Consider the following 23,798-nt stretch of genomic DNA (forward strand, 5'->3'; position numbering starts at 1 on the left):
TTCCCTTTACAGTGTGTGCTTTAAGAACAGACTTAAAGCAAACATCAAATGAGCATTTCCACACTCAGAGACAGTCTGTTCTGTGATCTCTTGGGTTCCCTGAAGGGTTGGGACCCAGGCTTGCTGGCCTAGGTCCCTACTCTAGAGGAAGCAAAGGCATTCAGCAGCACTGTTTTAGAACTTCCAGAATTTGAGTGAAAAAAATATGTATTCAGAAAAGCATTTAAAGAGGCAGAACAATCCAGAGTCTGATACTTACTTGTGGCCCAGCTCATGAGCGATGGTAAAGGCCAAATTGAGGCCATTGTCTTCGGCAAGCACACATTTCCTCTTAGCACTGCACACACCTCCTAAGTAAGCAATTCCTGCAGCAGAGACACAAAACACATCCTCTTCAGAATGTGCGAGGCCCTGACCTCGCAGGGCAAATCCACATGGTCAACATCACACATCATCAAGAGGGGCAAACGGGGGCGAGGATGACCATGGGACTGGACCTGTCATTCCAGAGCTCATATGGAGACTGGCTGGTGTGTGATGCTTTTGTATTCGCCTAATAATAATAATAATAATAATAGTAATAATAACCACAAACATCTCTCAAGCATTTAACATACGTCAGGCAACGTGCTGAGTGGTTTACACAGATTATCTAATGAAGTCCTCGTTACCCGGGATGGAGGCAACAGAGAAACTGGGGTTCAGAGAGAAAAGGTAACTTTCCCAAGGTCACCTGGACTGGCACCTGGTGCTGGGATGCTGAGCCAGACCTGTCCAACTTCAGCATCCAGGGCTGGGACCAGGTGAGGCCAAAAAGTCGAGGCACCCAGTGCGCAAGGTTCAAGGAGGGTGTCCCTCTCAGGAGCCGACCCTGAGAGGGATGGAGGGCCTCCTCAAATTTCGCACCCTGGGCACCTCCTTCTCTCACCCCAGTCCCGGCCCTGTTAGGGTTAATGCTCTCAGGGGGTGAGCTTGGGTCCGGACCGGGACTCACAGAGAGCAGAGGCCACAGAAGGTGCAGAATGTTCAGAAAAATGTTTCAGGAGCCCTGAGGAGGACGAGACCGGGGCCCAGGAGCAATGAAAGACGCTGGAAGAGTACGGGCCTGGAAGCCATTCGGGAGGATGGGTCCCACGGCCCAACTCGCTCAACTCTGCACAAACATGACGGGGCCCAAGGACCTTCCCTGAGATGGGAGGATCAAGGCAACCGGGCGGGTACCAGACTCAGGAAAATGGTGTGAGCAAGGGGGTTGGGTACAGAGGACAGGAGGCTGCCAGCCTCTGGTGGACGATGGCAGTGCTCCAGAGGAGAGAGATTATTATGGCAGAGAGGCGCGTGTGAACAGGATGGGGGCCGTGGACGGACCAGGCACAGCTGAAGAACGCTGGGCATCAGCTGTGCACAGGCCACACATCTCCAGGCTGACACTCCAGAGCTAATACTGCCTATGGCAGCTCTCCACACTCCCTCTTAGCTCTGCACCCAGGAAGGACATCACTACGACCCAGGAATCCCCAGGATATATCTCAACAAAGCCAGAGTCCAAGAACCCCGAAGGGCTTGGGATAGAACTTGAGTACTGGTGGCGTCTGACTCCTCACTATGTCCTGTGAAATGAATGAGTGGCTGGGGGCCGTACGCCTGAGCAGGCTCAGTGTTGCCCTCGCTGTGAGCTCACAAGGGGTGTGGGGCGGGCAGTGGCTCTGCTGGCTATTGGTGTCTGGGGACCAGGTGGATAGGGACTCTGCCCGCCAGCCCAGTGCCCTGGAAGGGCTGTGGCCACCCGAGTGAGGGCACCTGTTCTCCACCCAGAGACACTACCCACTGCCAGGCTGCACGCTACTCCCTTTCACTAATGTGCCGGAAGTGTCTCAGAAGCTGACAGCGGCCCTGCAGGCACAGGAGCCGAGGAGGGAAGGAGCTGGCACAGGAGAATGAACAGGGGGATTAATTAATTAAAAATGAACCTCCCTCCCTGCTCCCAAAGAGCTAAACCAACATCCTATTTGTTGACATCAAAATCAAGCTGGGGCGGACCTCAGCCACACACAGGGCACTCCCCCGCAACCCCTGCAAGGGGCAGACAAGCTTGCACACCCCGGCTCAAGGGCTCAACTCACACTCAGCAAACTGAGCTGGGCACCACAGCACGTACCTGCTTTTATTTGGAAGCATGCAACACGCTTGGACAAGGTTGAAGAATTTTTTTTTTTTTTTTACAAAAAAAGAAAGAAAAAAGGAAATGTTATTTGGCCTCAAGATGTGTTTTTTGCATATGGGCATCATAATTCAGCAATACAGACTATGGGAAGGATGAAAATACAACCAGAAAGGACACGATCTGCCCTTTCTGATATCGTTGAGGTCATTATTACAGTTTTGTTTAAAAATGCTTTGTGGGTTGCTGCAGAAAGTCCAGCAGTGAGTAGTCGGAATGCTTCCACACGGCACTGATGGCATACGCATGCCACACACACACACTCAAACGCACACCCAGCCATACCCAGCCTCCTGGGTCAATGAATCAATCAGAAACAATCAGATGTGCTCGCCCCGGAGGAGTTGTCTGGTGAGGGGGAAAGAGAGACATCCAAGGCCAGCTGTGCTGAGCTTGCTGTCCCAAAAGTGCCTGCTGAACCAGCAGACTTTAAATGCCACAGAAACACATCCTCTGGCCTCGGCTACACTCGGCACCCGGAACAGGCATCCTGAGTTTCCACTCTAATTGGGTAACATACAACACTAGGGAAACAGCTAAGTAGAAGGCCTTCCAATAACTGCATTTTCATTTTTCCAGGTGCATATGATTTTATTTTCTTACTAGAAAACAAAGCATTAGTTTATTTATAAGAAATGCTTTCACACAAAGGTGGATTAAGGTCTAGTGCTTTTAAAGGTTTATTCCAATCGTGGACAGCCCAGTCATAAAACCGAGCAAGGCAAAACACGTCAACAAAAACGGCCCAGAAAATGGAGCACGGGAGCTTGTGTGTTTATGAGCGACGGTGTGAAAATGCTTAGAACTCACAAAACAAACTCTGGACAGAATCCCAGATTGTTGTAAAAGTAAGAGCGGCAGGGTATAGATGGTAATTAAACCAGGAGCTGCAGCAGGAAACAAAGCCCACCACTACTCCATGTTTTCTGGAAAGAAACAGCAGTCTAGAGAGGAGAGTGTGATGGAGACGCAGAGAAACCCCAACTCGTCAGGCTGCAAAGGCACCAACCTGGAAACCCCGCCCAATCCCACCTCAGCACTTGTCAAGAAATGAGGAAAAACCAGTTTTCTCTGCATTGATTTTTTTCTTTTAATTAAAAAAAGGACGTCTGTAAACACAGGTTCTGCTAATGTCCATGCTGAAGCTGTGGAAGCAGAGGGACCTTCTTAAGTAACTGGAATTCCCCACACAGATAGCAAGGATTTCTCAGACCCTAGAGTGGTTCTTTCAATGGTTTCAGTCTTCCATGATTTAAAATTCTCCACCAGAGAAATAAGAGTAGAACTTATTTTTGAAATTTTAAAAAAACATCAATTCCACATGTTTACAGAGCTCCTTGGAACAAAAGTGAAGCAGAAAGGCAATTGGCATTTATTACGGTTCTCTTCACAGGCAAGCACTGCTCTGCATGCTTGGTCCTCCCTTATTTGGAAGGTATTACTGGCCCCACTTTACAGACAGGGAAATGAAGGTTCAGCATCCAGTTATGTAGCTGATCAGGGCCCAGACTTGGGTACAAATGCAGGGTTATCTTTCTCCAACACCCATGCTCCCCCAGTTAAACCCTGGGCCTCCTGCACCAAAGCTTTGGTAACCAGCGACGACGATAAGCTTGGAGGATTTAGAAGATTTTTGTAAATCGTAATGTGTATTTATGCTGAGATGTGGGTGGGATACAGTAAAGGTTTCATGTGTTTAAGTCCAAATGTTTTTAATCCTAAAGATAAAAAGACTTGAGGGATATGTGCAGCCACATTAACAGTAGTTACCTCTAGGACATGGTGAAGTCATTACAGATCTTTAATTTTTTTCTTCTTTTTTTGACTTAAACCTAGTACAGTGAATATGTACTCGCTACGAAAGTTAAAGTTATTGGTAATAGTTCATTTATTCAAGGTGACATATAGCAGAGGCCAAGGTGGGAGACTAATAAAAAAAAGTAACAACAACAAAAACCCTCCGGATTTTGATTCTGAGTGTACAGCCCTTAAGACAGCAGATAATGAAGGAAGTTTATAGTCAACACATAATTGAGTGTGTGCTTGTATCCTAAGGGCAACTCTCTCCACCTCTACTATAACCCTGGCACAGATTAGGTAAGCAAAAGTCTGAAATACTAGAGGTAGAAATGGAGGGCTGTAAAGTGTTCTTCTGATGCCTGAAGAAGTATATTTAATTCATCCCAAAGCAGATCACATCCACCAGAGCCTCCTGACCCACCTTCCCAGGGAAATCAACTCAGTGTGGACACTCTCTCTTCTCCATTCTCTTCTTTTTCTTGGTAGGAGCACAAGCTTGGGGAGCAAATTGGGCGAGGAGGTTTAATTATTTTCTTTTTTAGTAGAAAAGTATGTGGTGTAAGCACATAATTCTTAAATTCAGAGTTGACCATATGATCCTTTCTAGATTTAAGGTATAAACAACACCCAACTGTATAAACTCTGGTTTATCCAGCAAATTGTCTGTGTAAACAGTTTACAGCTGTTGGCCCTGTTGCCCATTACTCAGACCTTCTCAGGCTCTGCCTCTGAGAAAGACAGTCAACTTGCTTCCACCAGCTGCTCAACAAACCAACACCATCATGGTTATCACTGGTACACCACGCTGCCTATTATGAGAAGGCAATTTACATCTATTCTCATGGCAATCACAGTGGTTGAGATTGAGTTTCATGTTCAGGCTCATCCACAAGTTCTTGTGCTCTTGGAAACTCACTAAGTGGTTGGAGGTATGATCTGAATTTGTGAACGGCATTAGAAACAAATGTCTTAGAGCCCAGGATGTGACAAATGAAAAGTAACTACAGTCTATTCTTGTTACTCACGGTACTTAGATTCTAAAAATTCGCCGTGAACCAGGTGAACCATGCTGGAATATAGAACCATTGGTCCTAGGGGAAATACAGGATTTGGTTCCTGTGAGCCTCTGGTCACATTTTTTCAAGTCACACATAACCTTGTTTTATGCGTGTTTCTGTATAAAGACACCTTACTCAATATATATCGTTGATTCATTAACATTGAACTCAGAGCCAACAGTCCTATAACTCACGCCTGAATGAAGATCATCTAGTATTTTTCTCTGCAAGGCGCATGGCAGCCTTCTTGAGCTTCAAAGCACTAAACAGCACTTCAGCACTATCTTTGGAGGCCATTCAAAACAGCAAAATCACCACAAAAAGCACAAAAATACGAAAAACAAGGTGTCAGACAGACCTCAAAAAGGATGTTTATTCACAGCATGAGAGCTGAAACAAGATGGCAAAATACTGCCTTGTTTGATATCTGCTGGGAACCTGCCTGTTGGGTGACTCAAATATTTCACCACTCTGCATGTGTCTGCAAATGACTACAAAAGTGCTGTAAGTATTGATTTTGGAGTTCCAAATAAACTTTAATGAGTAGGTGAATTCACACATGCAGAGTCCATGAATGAGTAAAATTAGCTGTATTCTCAAAAATCGTGTCCTATTCTCAGGCACAATGAAGTCTTTATCAGTTGCAATGAGGAAATTCAATTTTCATTTAAGCTTACGTATCCTATATATCCTGCTTATATTTCCTGACTCTATACTATCTAAATTATTTAACTGGCTCAGGCCCTTCTCCTCTGCAATTTTGCTTCTGTGTTCTCTGAGGTCAGTGGTTCACAGGGTCACTGTAAGTCACTAATCCCCTAAAGGATTCTGCACAGAGTGGACTGGAGGACAGGTATAGTTTCTAACAAATTGGGAAAGAATGTTAATGGTAAGGGCAGGAGAGGGACTGTGGAGCACTGCTTTCCAGACCAGCCTGTCCATGGCTTTCTGCCCCAGCTCAGTGCCTCCATCCCCCAGGGGCATAGCTGGATAATCCCTCCCAGACCCAGCCTTGTCTTAGCAATTCCACCACAAGTAGGAATCCCTGTCTCCCTGCTTCTCTTCTTCTGGGTCCCTTGGGGTTGGTCACAGTGGAAGGAAGATGAGTTAGTCAAGACCTTTGTCCCTACACCATGGACAGGGGAGGCGGCAATGGCATAAAAAGAGGCATTGGTTCCCTTCTTAAACATGGGCACTGCAGAAGCTGTCACTGCAATTCAAAAATGTCCATGCCCAACACCTATCTAACCTAGAAGAACACTGACAAACTGAAAACTCAGCAACTTACTCAAGGTTAAATGAAGTGGTAAATAGACAAAGCGTGACGGTAATAGCTTCCAAGTCTGATCATTGAAGGGCTCACATGCTCAGTTTTGAAACTTAATACCAAGTTAGAGCAATCAAAGCAGTGTGCTACATGCATAAAGATAGACATTTAGATCAACTGAATAGAACCGAGAGTCCAGAAATAAACCTTCACATTTATAGTCAATTGACTTTTGACAAGAGTGCCAAGACCATCCAGTGGGGGGAAAGAAGAGTCTTTTCAACAAATGGTGCTGAAACAAATGCATACCCACATGCAAAAGAATGATGTCAGATACCCTTCTTTAGATCATATACAAAAATGAACTCCAAATGGATTATAGACCTAAACATGAGCTAAACCATAAAACTCCTAGAAGAAAACAATTAAATCTCTCTGACCTTGGGGAAGGCAAAGCCTTCTCAGATGTAACACCAAAGGCATGAGTGAGGGAAAAAAATCCCACGTCAGTGTGTTCACCAATGCAGACAGGCTCCCCTTGCTGCCCCACCCCAAAGGAGAATGGCCGGGTCGGGGCTGGGAGTGAGGTGGGGAGGTGCAGAGTTCCAAGCCAAGCAATGAATGTGCTGATACATCCCCAAGGAAGCTGCCCAGCCATCCCCCCTGCATTATGGTTCCCTGCTAACTGGGAACCATCCCAGCAGCCTCTGTGCCACAGGCTACCTCATGTAGCCAATTCAAATGCCACATGAGTTGCTGCTTTGTGTGTATGGGGGTGTGTGGGGGGGGGTTCTTGATTGTGGTCAGAGCCAGGAAAGACCACGTGTGCTGTGTTGCACTCCCGCTTAGAACAAACATGCCCTCACTCTGGGCATCCCAGGCATCTCCAGGATCTAGAGCTTTAGGAAGAGATGCCACCCCTGATGAGGGAAGCACACAGAAAGTCCCCACAGAGGACTCAAGGGTAGCTGGGCTAAAGCTGCAGCTCCTACAAGATGAATTGAGTGAGTGAAGTATAAACGGAGCAGTCAATTCCCCCTGGGGTTTACAAATTGGAAGCAAAAAAGTTTATCCCAATGGTTTGCTGCACTCTGTGGAAACCAAAACATACTGGGAGATGGGGAGGGAAGAGAAATAAATAACTGTTGACATTCAACAGACCACAGCCAGCTTGAGCCAAATGCACGGAGACGTCGTGCAGATTTCCTACCTTCCAGGCAGGATGGCACTGGTGTCTGGGGGGGGGAGGGGATCCCCAGGGAGCAGACAGGATTCCTCAAATGACCAAGGTGCCGCTCCTTGGAGGGCCCCACAGAGGCTCAGTGGCTTCTGCACCAGGACCGGATGCCCACCAGAAAGGGCCCCCAGCAGGTTCACCTCAGGACATCAAAGGAGGGAGGTCTGTGCGAAGATCCTTGAAACCCTTTCATTTTGACGAATACTTCATGCAGTGTTTCCTAACTGTCTGTATGTTACAGCGTCATTCCAGGCACGAGATCCTAAGGTGAACAAAAGCAGTGCAGGCCAAGGGAAAACAGCCCCAAGAATACCATTCCAGCAAGAAGACAGGGAGGCAGGTGGAAAGGTCAGCAGAGACTTTATAAATCAAGCTCAGGGCCTGAAGGGTGGGCGCTGGGGTCTCTAAAAGACCCCTGCCCCAGTGACCTGTGTCCAGATCTAGGCTCTTGGGAGAACAGACAATGGAGACTAGAAATGGAGCTTGCCCTGAGTCCCCTGCTACTCCCCTGCACCCTCAGTTCCCTGCTCTGGGTCGACTCTCACAGCAGAGGACCATCCCCCTCACAGAACTGTGCCCTCATTCTCACTTTTGGTCACTTAGCAAACATTTCTGGGTACCCCGGCCACAGTTAACTCCTCATGTGGGAGTTTGCTGGCAGCACCCATGAGTGCAGAAGTGATGCAAGCCTTCGAGTTCCATTTCAAAGACCTCTGAATCCCTGAGTGTGCTCCCTGAGCATGAGAGAGGGTAACACGTCTTCTAGCTTTTGCCATTCTATAGCATGATACCTACCAAGCCTGCTTGGTGTCTGCACCTCGGCAACCTCTCTCGTGTGTGTACATGAACGCATGTGGGTTTCTGCATGTGCACACATGAATGTGCATGCCTACACATGGTCCTGGGAAGCCACCACCAGACCATATTTCTGTAAACTGGAGCTATGAAGTGGACGTCCACACTCCTACAGTAAGGGACCCTAGTGAATTTTAGAAGTTTTAATACAGTCACATTTTCTCATCAACTTCACCATTTAGCATTTATTTTTGTCAATAATTCACAAAGGAACTGTGCTAGTCCTCCTTCCACAGCTTTAAGACTCCTCTATCTCCCTCTCTCACTATCAAATTTTCCCTTCACTGGGGGTTAGGATGTCCTCCCTCTCCCTTGGGAAAGTTGGGGTTTGGGGAGCGGGGGGCATGATGTGTTTTCCTTAAAAATTATCTCGGGGGGCTTCCCTGGTGGTGCAGTGGTTGAGAGTCCGCCTGCCGATGCAGGGGACACGGGTTCGTGCCCCGGTCCGGGAAGATCCCACATGCCACGGAGCGGCTGGGCCCGTGAGCCATGGCCACTGAGTCTGCGCGTCCGGAGTCTGTGCTCCGCGACGGGAGAGGCCACAACAGTGAGAGGCCTGCGTACCGCAAGGAAAAAAAAAATTATCTCAGTCATGTGCGATGTGGAAAATGAGACAACTAAGGCTTCCAGGGCCAGATATCCCAAAAGCATATCTGAGAGTGTATGTAAGTGTGCCCTGCAGAAACTCAAGTGCTACCTGGGAAGAGGAGCACTCAGACTGTGCACTTTGAGTCATAATCTCTCTCAACAGTCCTGTCTGAATTAAATTTATAAGAGCAGCCATAGGCAGGGAGTGAGGGAACACCACCAAATTATGATGACAGCTGGAGCTGGGAAGAAGGCAAGGTGGCTGGCAGCTGCTAAGAATGATGTCATGCATTTTAATCATGCCCAGTGTTGTGGACAGCACTGTGTCACCCCCAAACCTAGATGTTGAAGCTCTAACCCCCAGTGTGACCGTGTTTGGAGATGGGGCCTTTAAACAGGTAATTACGGTTAAGTGAGGTCATAAGGGTAGGGCTCAAATCCAATGTGACTGGTGTCCTTATAAGAAGAAAAGACATCAGAGCTCTCTCTCTCTCCCCCCCACACACAGAGCACATGTGAGGACACAGTGAAAAGGTGGCCATCTACAAGTCAGGAAGACAGGCCTCACCAGAAACCAACCCTGATGGCACCCTGATCTCGGATTTCCAGCCTCCAGAACTGAGAAAATAATGTCTATTGTTTAGGCCACCCAGACTGGGTATTTTGTCATGGCCACCTGACCTGACTAGTACACCCAGGTGTAACCTGGGTACAGACAGAAGTGCCCTGTGTCCCCCTGGCTCACGTGGGTAAACAGACAAGAACAGTGGCCACCAAACTCTCCATCCTCATGTGCTACAGGACACCAGAGCTGCCCAACACACTGTGGGACCAGGCTTGCTGTTTAGAACATAGTTTAAGAACAAGAAACTGATCTGGAGAGTTGTACAAGCATGTGGTTGAAAACAGCTACAAAAACGCTTGGTAGAGAAGTCCCGGGGGGAGCTCTGGGAGTCAAAGAGGTGTTGGTAGCTCTGTATTTAAAATCACAAAACATCTCAACCAGCTGCATTTGGATGCACGGAGGTGACATCCTCAGCCATTTGGCAATGGGGTGCCATGAGAATTGGAGCTGGGATCCCTGTGGAGACACCTGGGAGAGACGTGGGAAGATGACGATGTGTCAAATGTAGATGCACATCATTCACAGCACCAGCACCTCTATTTGCAGGGGACTCTTTGGAAATTCCCAGTCCCCACAAAATGTTTTTTAAAAGCTCATAAACATAGCCTCTGAGGGAAGAGCCAGTTTCAAAAGAATTCCAAGGAGGCCCTGGTGAGAGACAACTCTCACAAGCAGAACCAGCCTTCTGGGTCTTGGTGGGAAACTGAGCCTCACCAGGAGCACAGGAACCCCCCAAATTGCTGTCAAACAAGTGAAAGGGAGCGTTGCTGCTGGTTCTGCTCAATGACTCTCAATAAAAGCAGAACCAGTAGCAACCAGTATTCTGGGTGTAAAGGGCCAAACTGAGCAAGCCAGGAACACAAACACTGCTGCTCTTTTCACCTTGACTCATTCAAAAATCACAAGAGCACAAAGTTGAAAACACCAAGGGAGCTGTCACTACAAACTTCGAGTTACCTGTGGGAAAAGAGGGGAGCCTGGGGTGGGGCCCAGGGAGAGGCATCCTCATGGCTGATGGAGTGCTTGCCCGGGGGACAGTCACATAGATGTCCACCTTATAGAAATCCACCATGTGATTAAAACGCTCAGGTTATGGTTTCCCCAGAGGGAGTGGACACCAAAGTGGCATGAGTGAGTCTTCCCAGGGGCTGGTACTGTCTGATCACTGGATCTGGGTTCTGGTTACACAGAGAGCTCAGTTTCAAATATTCACTGAGCAGTACACCTAGATATGCTTGTTTTTATGTAAATTATGCTTCCATAAAATTTTAAAATAAAAGAGGTGCACATACAAGTGAAAAAGGAGAGTATGGACCTGACTAAACAATCTGAAATTGGTCAAGATTACTGGCCAATTTAGATGATAGGAGTTTGTCTTGTCTGAGGAGCTAATGTATAACATGGTGACTATGGTTGACAACACTGTATTGTATAATTGAAATTTGTTTAGAGAGTGGAACTTAAAAAATGTTCTCACCCACCCCCCACCCCCCAAAGTAAATATGTTAAAAAAACTCCATGGGGGGAATCCTTTCACAAATTATCAAGTGGTACACTTTAAATATCTTACAGTTTCATCAATGATAGCTCAAAAATGCTGGGAAACAGAGAGTTTGTCTTAAGAGGATTCAAGGTCTTAGGTTGATCAAATCATAGTCCTATTAATTAATTAGTTAAAGTGGTATTAACTAGTCAAGATGTGCTTTTATCCATATCACCAGACTTTACCTGTATTACCTGTATTTCTTAGACCATACGAGCTGGTCCTATAAGTCTCCTTTACTGTCTTCCTGTCTTCCAATGACCCTTGCAACGTATGTTCTTGAAACTTGCCTGAAGCGGACTTGACAACAGCTTCACTCCCTCTCATACTAATAGCTGTATTTCTACAGGAAGAATAAAATACAAGGCCATGCATAGAAATATTTGCCAAGTTAGTAAAGAAAAAGAAAAGCTTTCTCAGAATAGTTAAGAAACCATGTCTCTTGCTAAATGCTTAGCCCAGCAAAATCATCCTCTTGGGGGTGAAATGTGGAATGTGAGTGAGACCCTGGGATGAAGGTCTCAGCAGCACCAAGGGCACTTCCAATCTGTGCTTTGTTCTAGCCCCCTCTAGGGAGGGCTGGCTCTCAAGCTAGGGTTGGGGGAGGTCAGGCCAGGCCCCAGGGTAGTTCTGGGCACCAGCTTCTGAACACAAGTCTGTAAATCCCCTGCTGGCAGGACACCACAGCCCCTCAACTAAAGAAGTCACCCTCACACAGGAAGCTGGCTGTCATTTGGGTGTTGACTCAGCGTTTGTGAGCTAAAGTCAACCTACCATGAGAAACTCCCCTTCGGTTGGCCTAGAGAGGCCTGGGTGGGGCTCTGCCTCTGCTGACAAGATGCAAAAATGATGGCATTCCATTTTACTTAAAAACAAAACAAAAGTTAGCCACTTAGAAAGGAATGTTGATGAGAGCAGCACCATGAAGTCAGGTGGGCCCCAAGCACAGTGAGAGGAAACAGGCAAGTCTGTGGCAGGAAAATCAGCAGATGAGGAAGACACCCAGCCTGGGGAGCTGTCCCCAGGACATGGCAGAGAGTGGATGGTATGGCTTTGGGTTAAACATCTCACTGCATTACACTTATGGACACAGGCTCATTACCAAAGGCTACTATCTTAGTCCCTTCAAGCTGCTGCAACAAAATACCATGGAAATGTATTACTCACAGTTCTGAAGGCTGGAATTCTGAGATTAGGGTGCCAGCATGGTTGGGCGTGAGGGCTCTCCTCTGGGAGAGAGTCTTCCTGTTGTGTCCTCATATGACAGAAGGGGTAGGGAGCTCTGTGACGTCTCTCTTATAAGAGCACTAATCTCAGCCATGAGGGCTCCATCCTTATGACCTAATCAGCTCCTGAAGGTTCCACCTCCTACTGCCATCATCTCGGGGATTAGGATTTCAATATATAGATTTGGGGGAACATAAACATTCAGATCAGAGCAACTACCTTGGATTTCAAGATTATCCCGGACTACATAAAAAGCATGAATGTCAGGTCTGTCTTTGAATAAACAACGTTCTTCATCTTTTAAACAATTTCATACATTTCCATTTTATCTCCATGATGATGATGGTCCCCATATTCCATCCCCAGGACCAGGTGATCCTTCGAGCTCTGCTGTGGCATCCCACCAAGGATGGCCAGCCAGCAGTCCTATACTTGCCCCAGACTCAGGTCACACCAAACAGGATTCACCACCCCAAACTGAGTCTTCTCAAGTTTTCCACCCCTCGAAGTTCAAAAGCTTGCAGACCTGGTCAACCTCTCTTTCTCTCTCTCTCCCTCCCATTCCCCTTCCACCACATCTCAGTAACTGCCATTTTATGCTGCTCACAGACTCTGGAATATGTTCCTTTCTCCTTGGTCCCAAGTCCAGAACTTTGTCACCACTTTAAGCTTTGATTATTGTGGTATTTCCTTAGAGGTCATCTCTTCTGTTTCTCCCCACTCCAATGAGTCCTTTAAAGTCCAGATTCAAGTGTCCTCTCTTCCACTGATTCCCCCCTGATCCTGCCTGGACACACTCCCTTCCCCTTCTAGGTACTCAGAGCCCATCATGATACTTTTACTGAACCAGGAGCCCCATCTTCTTGCAGTCCAGGCATCTGACCAAATCTTATGTCTGCAGGGATGCTAAACATCTCTGAGCCAGCACCCATACACTATCTCATAACTGACATGGGCTAATGTAGGTTGAACAGTTCCTCAATAAGTTCCATGAATGAGTGAATGCACACCAACCCTACCAACTTATAATCTTCATAAAACAGTACCCTCTGCTGCTTAAGAAGTTGGCTGGAACAAGAAGGAATAAATGGTGAGGATGAAGATGAGGATGCTGATGACACTAACATTTATCAAACATTTACCATGTATGGACCTAGAGACTGTCATACAGAGTGAAGTAAGTCAGAAAGAGAAAAACAAATACCGTATGCTAACACATAGATATGGAATCTAAAAAAAGAAACAAAAAACAAAAAAGAAGGTTATGAAGAACCTAGGGGCAGGACAGGACTAAAGACGCAGATGTAGAGAATGAACCTGAGGACACGGGGAGGGGGAAGGGTAAGCTGGGACGAAGTGAGAGAGTGGCATGGACATATATACACTACCAAAATAGCTAGTAGGAAGCAGCCGCACAGCACAGGGAGATCAGCTCTGTGCTCTGTGACCACCTAGAGGGGTGGGATAGGGAGGGTGAGAGGGAGATGCAAGAGAGAGGAGATATGGGGATATATGTATATGTATAGCTGATTCACTTTGTTATACAGCAGAAACTAACACACCACTGTAAGGCAATTATACTCCAGTAAAGATGTGAAAAACAAACAAACAAAAAGCAAAAAAACCCCACTTACCATGTGTGTACCAGACCCCACGCTAAAGATTTCCCGTCATTATCTCATTTTATACTTACAGTCACCTGATGAGGTAAATACTATTTATTATCCCCATGATACTGATGAGAAAATAAGGCCCTAAGAAGTCAACAACTCACCCAAGGTCAAAGAGTGAGTGATGGAGCTTGGATTCTGTCTCAGGTTTTTTGGACCAGAGGCCTCATGCTAAACTTACACCAGAGGCTGCAAATTGGTGGCCACAGAAGGATTTGGACTATAGAAATGTTCTGTTTGGACTATTAAGTATGTAAAAAGAAAAAAAAAAATTAACCAAACACCAACAATTAGAAGTTAGGAGATGCTACACAGAATTCAGATTTCCTGACTCTTCTTAAAATATCTGATAACCAGAAAATGATAGACTAGTCAATTAATGGTGCTGGGACAATAGTTGATCCACACAGAAATAAGCTAATTAAATCCCCCACCTCAAACCACACACACAAAAATAAACTCTAAATAGAGTAAATGTACAAATGTGAAAATAAAATTTTGAATGGGTCAGAAGAAAATATAGGTGAATGACATTATTATTTTACAGTAGTGAAAGTATTTTAAAACAAGACCTAAAAAGCAGAAATCAGAAGGGAAAGGGCTGAGTTATCTAGCTAAATCCACAAAGAAAATGTCTGTGTGACAAAAGTCATAAGCAAAGTTAAAGACAAAGGACAGACACAAGGAAGATATTTTCAACTCATATGACCAAGCAAAGATTGAAAAGATACTCTTCCTTACTAGTAGTCAGAGGTGTGCAGGATAAAATCCCTAGAAGACAGCAATTCACACTCAGCATGCTGGCAAAACCTAAAGGTTATCAGCCTTAAAGACTCAGATGCTGTGAACCTAAAGGTTATCAGCCTTAAAGACTCAGATGCTGTGAACGAATAGAGTATAAACTGGTATAATGGCCGTTTGAGAGAGATCTGGCTTGTCTCGAAAATTTGAGAGCTGTGAAGGCGTTGAGTGGTTATACCCCTGAAGCACCAGGCTGTATTTCGGCGAGCCCCAGCCAACTGGTCCTGCTGACGGGAATGCCTGCGACCCCTGACACACACACAAACACGTGCATAAACGTGTGCATACCCGTGTCCGCACACATATGCACACACACATGTGTGCACACGTATAACTACCACCCTTTGAAGAGATGTTATCCTCATCCTCATATACAGGTAAGAAAATGGAGGCATGAAGAGGGTGAGTCACTTTCCCAGGCTTGTGCTGCAACCAGGAAGGACGACAGGCCGTCTGGCTGCAGATCCTCCCTCTAACTGCTCTGAGGGAGGGGGGCCCTGCCTCAGGGAATGGGAGGCAGGCAGGGGAGACAGACACACAGCCAGGACTGTGCATAATGCATTCCAGGGGCTGAAGGAGAAGTCTGCCAACTACTGTTCAAAGTCCAGGGAGTTTTCTATTAAAACATAAACCCAAAAGACTCTAACACAGATGTCTTTAACCCTTGAAACTGTGCAAAGTTTGGTATGTATCTGTGTATTTCTTGCAAGAAGGTTTACAGCTTTCATCAAATTTCCGAAGGGGTCCATAACCTCAAAAAAGTTAAAAACACTAAAACATAGGAATCCCGGAATATAATCAAGGACATTCCCTAGGAAAAAAATCCTCTCTGGACAGCCAAGTCAGAGCAAAAGGTCCCGGGAAAATTATCCTTCAGCCCTCAGGGGTTACCCAAGCATTCCTCAGAAGGTGATAACCAACGTTTTGTAGAATGTGCTTTCCTTTGCCAGATCTCAACTGACTGGCTCACGGAGTAAATGAGTAAGGGTCTAGCTGCCATTATTCACCAACAACATTACTTTTAATGGGGGTATACACATCCCCTGTCCTGCACAGTAGTGCAGTACCCATGAAAAGCTATCAGTTTTAGAGTCAGTGGAGAGGACTGACCTCTCCGAAGCTCAGTTAATAAGCAACATCGCTCCTCAAAAAATTAAAAATTAGAAATTACTATATGATACAGCACATCCGCTTCTGGATATATCCAACAGAATTGAAAGCAGAGTCTTGAAGAGATAGCTGTATATTCATCAATCATAGGAGCATTATTCACAACAGCCAAGAGGTGGTATCAACATCAATGTCCATTGGCAGATGAATGGATAAAAAAATGTGGTACATACACACAATGTAATATTATTCAGCCTTAAAGAGGAAAGAAATTCTGACACATTACCTTGACATTATGCTCGTGAAATGAGCCAGTCACTAAAAGAAAAATGCCTATGATTACACTTAAACTCTTAGAAAACAGAAGGTAGAATTGTGGTTGCCAGGGGATGGGAGGGGGAAAATGAAGTTGTTTAATTGGTATAGAGTTTCAGTTTTGCAAGCTGAAAAGTTCCAAAGATTGGTTGCACAACAATGTGAATATATTTACCACTACTAAACTGTATACTTAGAAATAGTTAAGATGGTAAACTTTATGTTATTTGTATTTTACCACAATTAAAATAATAATAAAGTAACATCCCCACCAAAAAAAAAAAAAAAAAAAAAAAGAGCAGCCAAGGTAACACAAGGGTGAAAGGTGGACTTCATTAATTAGGTGCCTGTGCTTTCTTGAGAAAACATCCTGAATTAAGTATTCAACTTAAACTGGACACTCTGGTTATAAAGAATCTAAAAACAAAAGACAAAAAAAAAAAATCTGAGGGACATGGGATATGCATATATGCATATTCATACACATATATGATTTACAAGTATTTAATCCTGAATGTTACAATATACATACAAACTCTAAAAAGAAACCACTCTTCTGTTTTGACAAGGGCCCACCTCTTCCCCTGGGGCTGCCTTTAACTGTAGGACCTTTATTATATCTTGGAGCTTTTTATTGGTGTCTAGGAATTAAATGTGGAAGTGGACTTCACTCAGCAAAGTACACACTGACGTTTGTTATAAACTATCTTTGTTTTCTGAAAATAAGTATTCCTAAAAAATGGATTTGGGCTTCCCCGGTGGCACAGTGGTTAAGAATCAGCCTGCCAATGCAGGGGACATGGGTTCGAGCCCTGGTCCAGGAAGATCCCACATGCTGCGGAACAACTAGGTCCGTATGCCACAACTACTGAGCCTGTGCTCTAGAGGCCATGAGCCACAACTACTGAGCCTGCGTGCCACAACTACTGAAGCCCTCACACCTAGAGCCCGTGCTCCACAATAAGAGAAGCCACTGCAATGAGAAGGCTGTGCACCACAACAAAAGAGTAGCGCCCACTCGCCACAACTAGAGAAAGCCCGCGCACAGCAATGAAGACCCAACACAGCCATAAATAAATAAATAAATAAATAAATTTATTTATTTTTTAAAAATGGATTTGTTTGGGGTTAATAAGAGTAAAAACAATATAAAAGCCATTTGTTGATTCTGTTCTCCACAAATTGCCATTCTCATTCAGAAAATTTATGTCAACATCCACTCTGTCAGCTTCAAGTTGAAGGTCAAGGGAGCACTTTTCCTGCTTCATCCCCTCCATAGCACACACCCCCTGACGACACCTCACAGCAGTGCCCACTAGCACAAAACAGAGCAGAGCTTTGTCTTTCCATAAATCGTTCTCAGTCTTGGTCTAACAAAAACAACTAAACAAGACTTGGAGACAACGCAGGGAAAATCCTTCTAAAAATAGATACATCTTTCAAGACCATCTTCTGAGAGAACATGGCATTGCACACATTTTTTCGGCATCTCTTAACCAAACTGCTGGCCTGGCTACCATCCACTCTTCCCAGTACTGAAAACCACAGAACATTCTAGGTTCTGCCTAGGCTGCCACCCATATAGGATCCTGAAATCGTTTCGGTTTTTTTTTTTTTTTTTGCTTTTTATTTATTATTTTTTAACATCTTTATTGGAGTATAATTGCTTTACAATGGTGTGTTAGTTTCTGCTTTATAACAAAGTGAATCAGCTGTACATATACATATAACCCCATATCCCCTCCCTCTTGAGCCTCCCTCCCACCCTCGCTATCCCACCCCTCTAGGTGGTCACAAAGCATGAGCTGATCTCCCTGTGCGATGCGGTTGCTTCCCACTAGCTATCTATTTTACATTTGGTAGTGTATATAAGTCCACGCCACCCTCTCACTTCGTCCCAGCTTACCCTTCCCCCTCCCCGTGTCCCCAAGTCCATTCTCTACATCTGCGTCTTCATTCCTGTCCTGCCCCTAGGTTCTTCATAACCATTTTTTTTTTTAGATTCCATATCCATGTGTTAGCATACCATATTTGTTTTTCTCTTTCTGACTTACTTCACTCTGTATAACAGACTCTAGGTCCATCCACCTCACTACAAATAACTCAATTTCGTTTCTTTTTATGGCTGAGTAATATTCCATTGCATATATGTGCCACATCTTCTTTATCCACTGAAATCGTTTCTTAATGGCACCACCCTTAACCAGTCACCCCCCAATTCCAAATAAGCTTCAGACTTCCTCTGAGATGGGCCTAGATTGTCACCATGGGAACAATGACATCATGGAGAAGTGTGGGTTTGCTGTGACATTGTTCCGTGACAAGTTCATTATTCTCCTGCAAACATAATTGTCTCTTAGGGGGATAGAACTGCTCCATTCCATTCCACTGTTCCATTGATCTTTCGCATCTCAGTTTGGTATCATGAAATAAATATTAATTCCAACCCTCTAAACAGAAGATCTTCCATTCAAAAACATAATAACCCAAGAATGCAAATTGCTATTTCCTGACCCCCACACTGTGCTGGGCAGGCTCTGGCTATAGCCAAAGACAGCCCCCATAACTGCGTTTGGAATAACAGAGGCAACAGTAAATCAGATGGACTAGTGAACACAAGAATCAAGCCAGAAGGTGGTGGGGCAAATTTCCCAAAGCAAAGCAAGATGTTGACGCAGAGGATCAGCTGCTCATGAGATGAGATGACGATTTTCCTGGACTCCTTTTTAGATTTCATGTCTGGATCTTGTCTGGAACATCTACCAAATGGCTTCAAGCCCAAATATCTGGCATTCCTTTTATAACTACAGCCCTGTGACTGCCTCAAGGTCACAGCAGTGGGAACCTCACTTCTAGCCTTGATTTCAGATTATGACCGACTCTCCTTCTTCATTATCTGAGCTCCTCCAGCAATAGATAACTCCACAAGGAGTATTTACACAGCCATCAGGGAATGTGGAGGCCTCTAGGAGGCCTGTACAGGTCATCACTGTCCCTCTAGCTGATAGCCAGGGAAGTCTTTGTCTGATCTGGTGTGTGATAAAGGCATCAGAGGTCCCTCCTCAGATGTAAAGGATGGTTCACAAGGCCCCTGGGCTGCTCTATAACTGAGGGCAAATGGACCTCCCTTAAAGAAGCTTCTAGTAGATTTCCATTCTCCTTCTAGAAGATACAGATGTCAAAGACGTCATGTGCCACTGGCAGGATAGCCAATGAACCCCACAAGAGACCCCATTCCTCTGAGGATTGGTCTCAAACTCAGAGTTATGAATTCACAATTAAGGGTGTCGCCTGACTCCCTCCAAGAGAACCAGGGTTGTGCTGATTCAGGCAAAGCTGACTTAGCAGTCACTGCTTCCAACATAACCTTGGCTCCCTTGGCCATTCTTAGGGATGTAAACCACAGGTAAATTTTCCTTTGGGCCAGCAGATCTGAGGGGGTGAGGCAGGCAGGCTCTGGACTCCGGTCTGTGTCTGAATCCCACTCTGCCACTTACCACCTGGGTGATTATGGCATTTACTTAATCTCTCCAATCCTTTTTCCCTATTTGTAAAATGAGATGAATACCTACCTCATGGGGCTAGGGATTAAATGAATAAGGCAAGTAAAGCACTTTTCACACAGTAAACGCTGAACAAATATTATCTATCAAAGCAATTATTTTGACCAAGTCCAAATTTTAAAAAAAGAGGTTAACAAGAAGTATTTATCAAGCAAAAACTCTGTGCCAAGAAGCATGTAACCATTTCACAATTATCGGCAGCTTTAGCTGCCAGTGTAAAGATGTGCTGAGTCTCTAAATGCTTTTATCAACATGACATTTGGAAAGCTGAAGACAGAAGAATAACCAGCTGGGGACTTGGAAAGCACCATCTTCAGTGATCTCAGGGGCCACTCTCTCTATATGTGTTGGGGGCAAGGATGCAGCTGGGCCACAAGAGCCATTATGTGCCCTTAAAATATTTGGAATCATGCTGTATCTCCTCACTCTTGCTCTGGTCTCCCTCACCCAATCCAGTTTCAACCTGGATTTTGGACTGACTCCCTTCAAAAATACATTCAAGGAACCCCCTTTTTTGGATGCTTTTACCTGCCCTGACACTGCCTGTGTCTGCCAAGGTACCTGGATGCCTCCAAGGGCAAGCTCTGCTGGGTCGTGGTGCTCCAGGCAAGCTTGATAACTTCCCTGTGCTTCAAAGGGAAAGAGAACTTTTTACACAAAACTTTCTCATATTTAGAAATAGGTGAATTCATAAAAATTGAATAAATGGATTTACTAAGATTAAATCTACAATGCACTCCTTGGAAACATTCATGTTCTTCTGTTCTCTTCTGAGATCATGTTGTCTTCATGCTTTAGGCCACCTGTGTATTTCATCAAACGCAATTCTAAAAATTAACAAAATTAGTTTCCTGAGGCAGAAAACACTATTTTCAAGAGGAAGAGTTAATAAGTTTATAACTAGTCAATGGGGACTTATCCTGGGGGTGAATTAACCTGATTATAGTTCAGAAAACAACTTTTTGAAAGGGAAAAAGAAATAAGATGCCCCATATTCCACTGGAGAAAATAACTGTCTTGGTTTTCCGACCAAATTGTCATCCCGGCCAAGATAATTCAAGGGGAAAAAGAAGAGTCTTTTTAACAAACGGTGCTGGGCCAATTGAATATCCACATGCAAGAAAATGAATTTAGACCCCTACCACATTCAGACACAAAAATCAACTCAAAGTGTACCATAGACCTAAATATAAGAGCTAAAATGATAAAAATCTTAGAAGAAAACATAGGAGTAAATCTTCACGGCCTTGAGTTAGGCAATGATTTCTTAGGTCTGATACCAAAAATACAAGTGAGGAGAGAAGACTGATAAGCTGAACTTCATCAGAGTTAAAATCGCCCATGCTTCAAAGTATACCATGACTAAAACAGAAAGACAACCGCCTCAGTGGGAGAAAATATTTGCAAATTATTTATCTGATAAGGGACTTGTATGTAGAATATATAAAGGATTCTTACAACTCAATGATAAAGAGAAAATGACCCCATTTAAAATGGGCAAAGGAGCTAAGTAGACATTTTTTCAAAGAAGATATACAAATGGCCAGTAAGCACATGAAAAGATATTCAACATCATTAGCTATCAGGGAAACGCAAATCAAAACCACAATAAGATACGACTTCACACCCACCATCAAAACTATAATTAAAAAGGCAGGTGTTATCAAGGATGAAGAGAAATTAAAACCTTCCTTTATTGCTGGTAGGAATGTAAGATGGTACAGACACTTAGGAAAACGGTTTGACAGTTTCTCAAATGTTTAACATAGATTTAGCATATGACTTAGCAATGCCACTCCTAGTTATAGATCCAAGAGAACTGAAAACTTGTCCACATAAAAACTCATACATGAATGTCCACAGAAGTGTTATTCATAATATCCCCAAAGTAGAAAAAACCCAAATGCTCATCAACTGAGAATATATAAACAAAATATGGTATATCCAAGCAATGGAATATTATTCAGCAATAAAAAGAAGTGAAGTGCTGATACATGCTAAAACATGGATGAACCTTGAAAACATTATGCTAAATGAAAGAAGCCACCAAACGCCACATAGTGTATGATTCTATTTAGACGAAATGTCCAGAATAAAGAAATCCAGAGAGACAAAAAGTAAATTAGCAGTTTGTTGAGGTGAGAGTGGGGATAGAATATGGCGTAACTTCTAACAGGCCCGGGGTTTCTTTTTAGGGTAATGAAAATGCTCTAAAACTTAATTATGGTGATGGTTGCACAACTCTATGAATACACTAAAAAGCAGTGAAGTATATAAAATGGTGAACTTTATGGTCTGTAAATTTTATTTCAATAAAGCTGTTTGTAAAATGTCATCCCACACGCAAAGTCAAAATATTCTTAAAAACCTTTTTCCTTAATGAAAAAAGTAGTAGTAATTCTCAAAAACACTGAAGAACCAGGAAAAAAAACCCCTCATAACTCTGCCCCTACATAAGGCGACTACTGTCCTTAGAGAGGGCTTTTCCCATTCAAACCCAATGTCTTGATGGCAGATAGACGCAAACTGGCTCCCAGTGTGCCAGATTCCCAGAACTGTCTTTCAGGTGTGCTTAGTCCACATCCTCCTGTGGGTCGAGGGAGGCAGATACGGAAAGAGGCCAGGGAGAGATCATGGCAGCTTCACTTTCAGGAGATGGCCAAGGGAAGAACACTTTGTTCCAGGTAGAAGGAAAAGGCCTCTTCATCTAACCTGGGGGCCACTAGAGTTCCAGAAGAATTCTGAAGTTACAAATGCTCCTTTCATGCAGCATATGAGCCATTCTGTTAATTTCCTTCTCTCTCCATCACTTTCTTTCTATCTTCCACTGAACATTAGGACATAACACCTTTTTAAATAATGTATGCCAGAAATTATGATAAGCACTTTACACATGTTGCCTCACAACAATTTTTTGAGGCAGGTACAATTATTACTCCCACTGTGCAGAGGAGGAAACTGAGACCTACGTGCATGTCCTTGTGTCCAAGTTTCATAATCTATTCCTAATGCACTGCCATGATAATTTCTGATGCACAGGGTCTTATCGTCCAACCATCCATCCATTCATTTGTTTAACCAGGACTATTAATCTGATGGACTGAGAGTGTGGCCTTGAACACTCTTCATAAAGGAAAATGAACATATGTCCATGCCAGGCCTCTCTACCAGAAGACTCCTCAACTATGGTCAGACTAACCCCCAACGAAAATGGGAAACATTCAGTTCTCTGAGGGTCGACCAGTTCCTCCTGTGTCTTTTTTTTTTTTTTTTTTTTCCAGCTCAAATAAATCCATCCCAAATGAGGGTGCCTCAGTGGCTGCAGCCAAAACATACAGTATCTTCAGTACCTTGTCTTTGCTTTCTTTTGGCTTTTCGCCCCTGAGTCATTCATTGTGAATATATTCAAATATAGAAAAGTTGAAAGCACAATAATATGATCAGCCCTACTCTTTCCACTAGAATCAATAACTGACAACATTTCATCCTATTTGCCTTACTAGCCTTTATTTATTGAGACTTAACGGTATTCACATACCATAAATTTCATCCTTTAAAGTGTGCATTTCAATAGTTTTTGGTGTATTCACAAAGTTGTACAATCACCATGATCTAATTTTAGAATATTTTCATCACTCTAAACAGAAACTCTGTACTCATTAGAAATCACTAGCTGCCCCTTCTCCTTCCAGCTTGGACCAACCTCTAATCTACTTACTATCTCTGATTTCCACGTTCTAGACATTTCCTCTAAATGGAATCACACAATATGTGATCTTTTATGCCTGACGTCTTTCACTTTGCATGAATTTTCCAGATTCATCCATCCTGTAGTCTGTATTAGTACTTCTTATTGCCAAAAAATATTCTATTATATGGATGGACATCAATTTGTGTAACACTTGGGTAGTTTCCACT

At 44.1% G+C, this 23,798-nt stretch overlaps 1 protein-coding gene across 1 annotated transcript in view; it reads right to left on the reverse strand.

The window, feature by feature from the left end:
• The window catches only part of ADAMTS17 (ADAM metallopeptidase with thrombospondin type 1 motif 17), a 346,470-nt gene that overhangs the window by 187,303 nt on the left and 135,369 nt on the right, over nucleotides 1-23,798 (reverse strand). Inside the window, exon 8 of the mRNA XM_060003651.1 lies at nucleotides 260-365. Coding sequence (XP_059859634.1) covers nucleotides 260-365 — 106 coding nt within the window. The remainder of the gene's footprint in view (nucleotides 1-259; nucleotides 366-23,798) is intronic.

The sequence above is a fragment of the Delphinus delphis genome, chromosome 2 (assembly GCF_949987515.2).
Source record: "Delphinus delphis chromosome 2, mDelDel1.2, whole genome shotgun sequence".
Classification (NCBI taxonomy): Eukaryota; Metazoa; Chordata; class Mammalia; order Artiodactyla; family Delphinidae; genus Delphinus; species Delphinus delphis.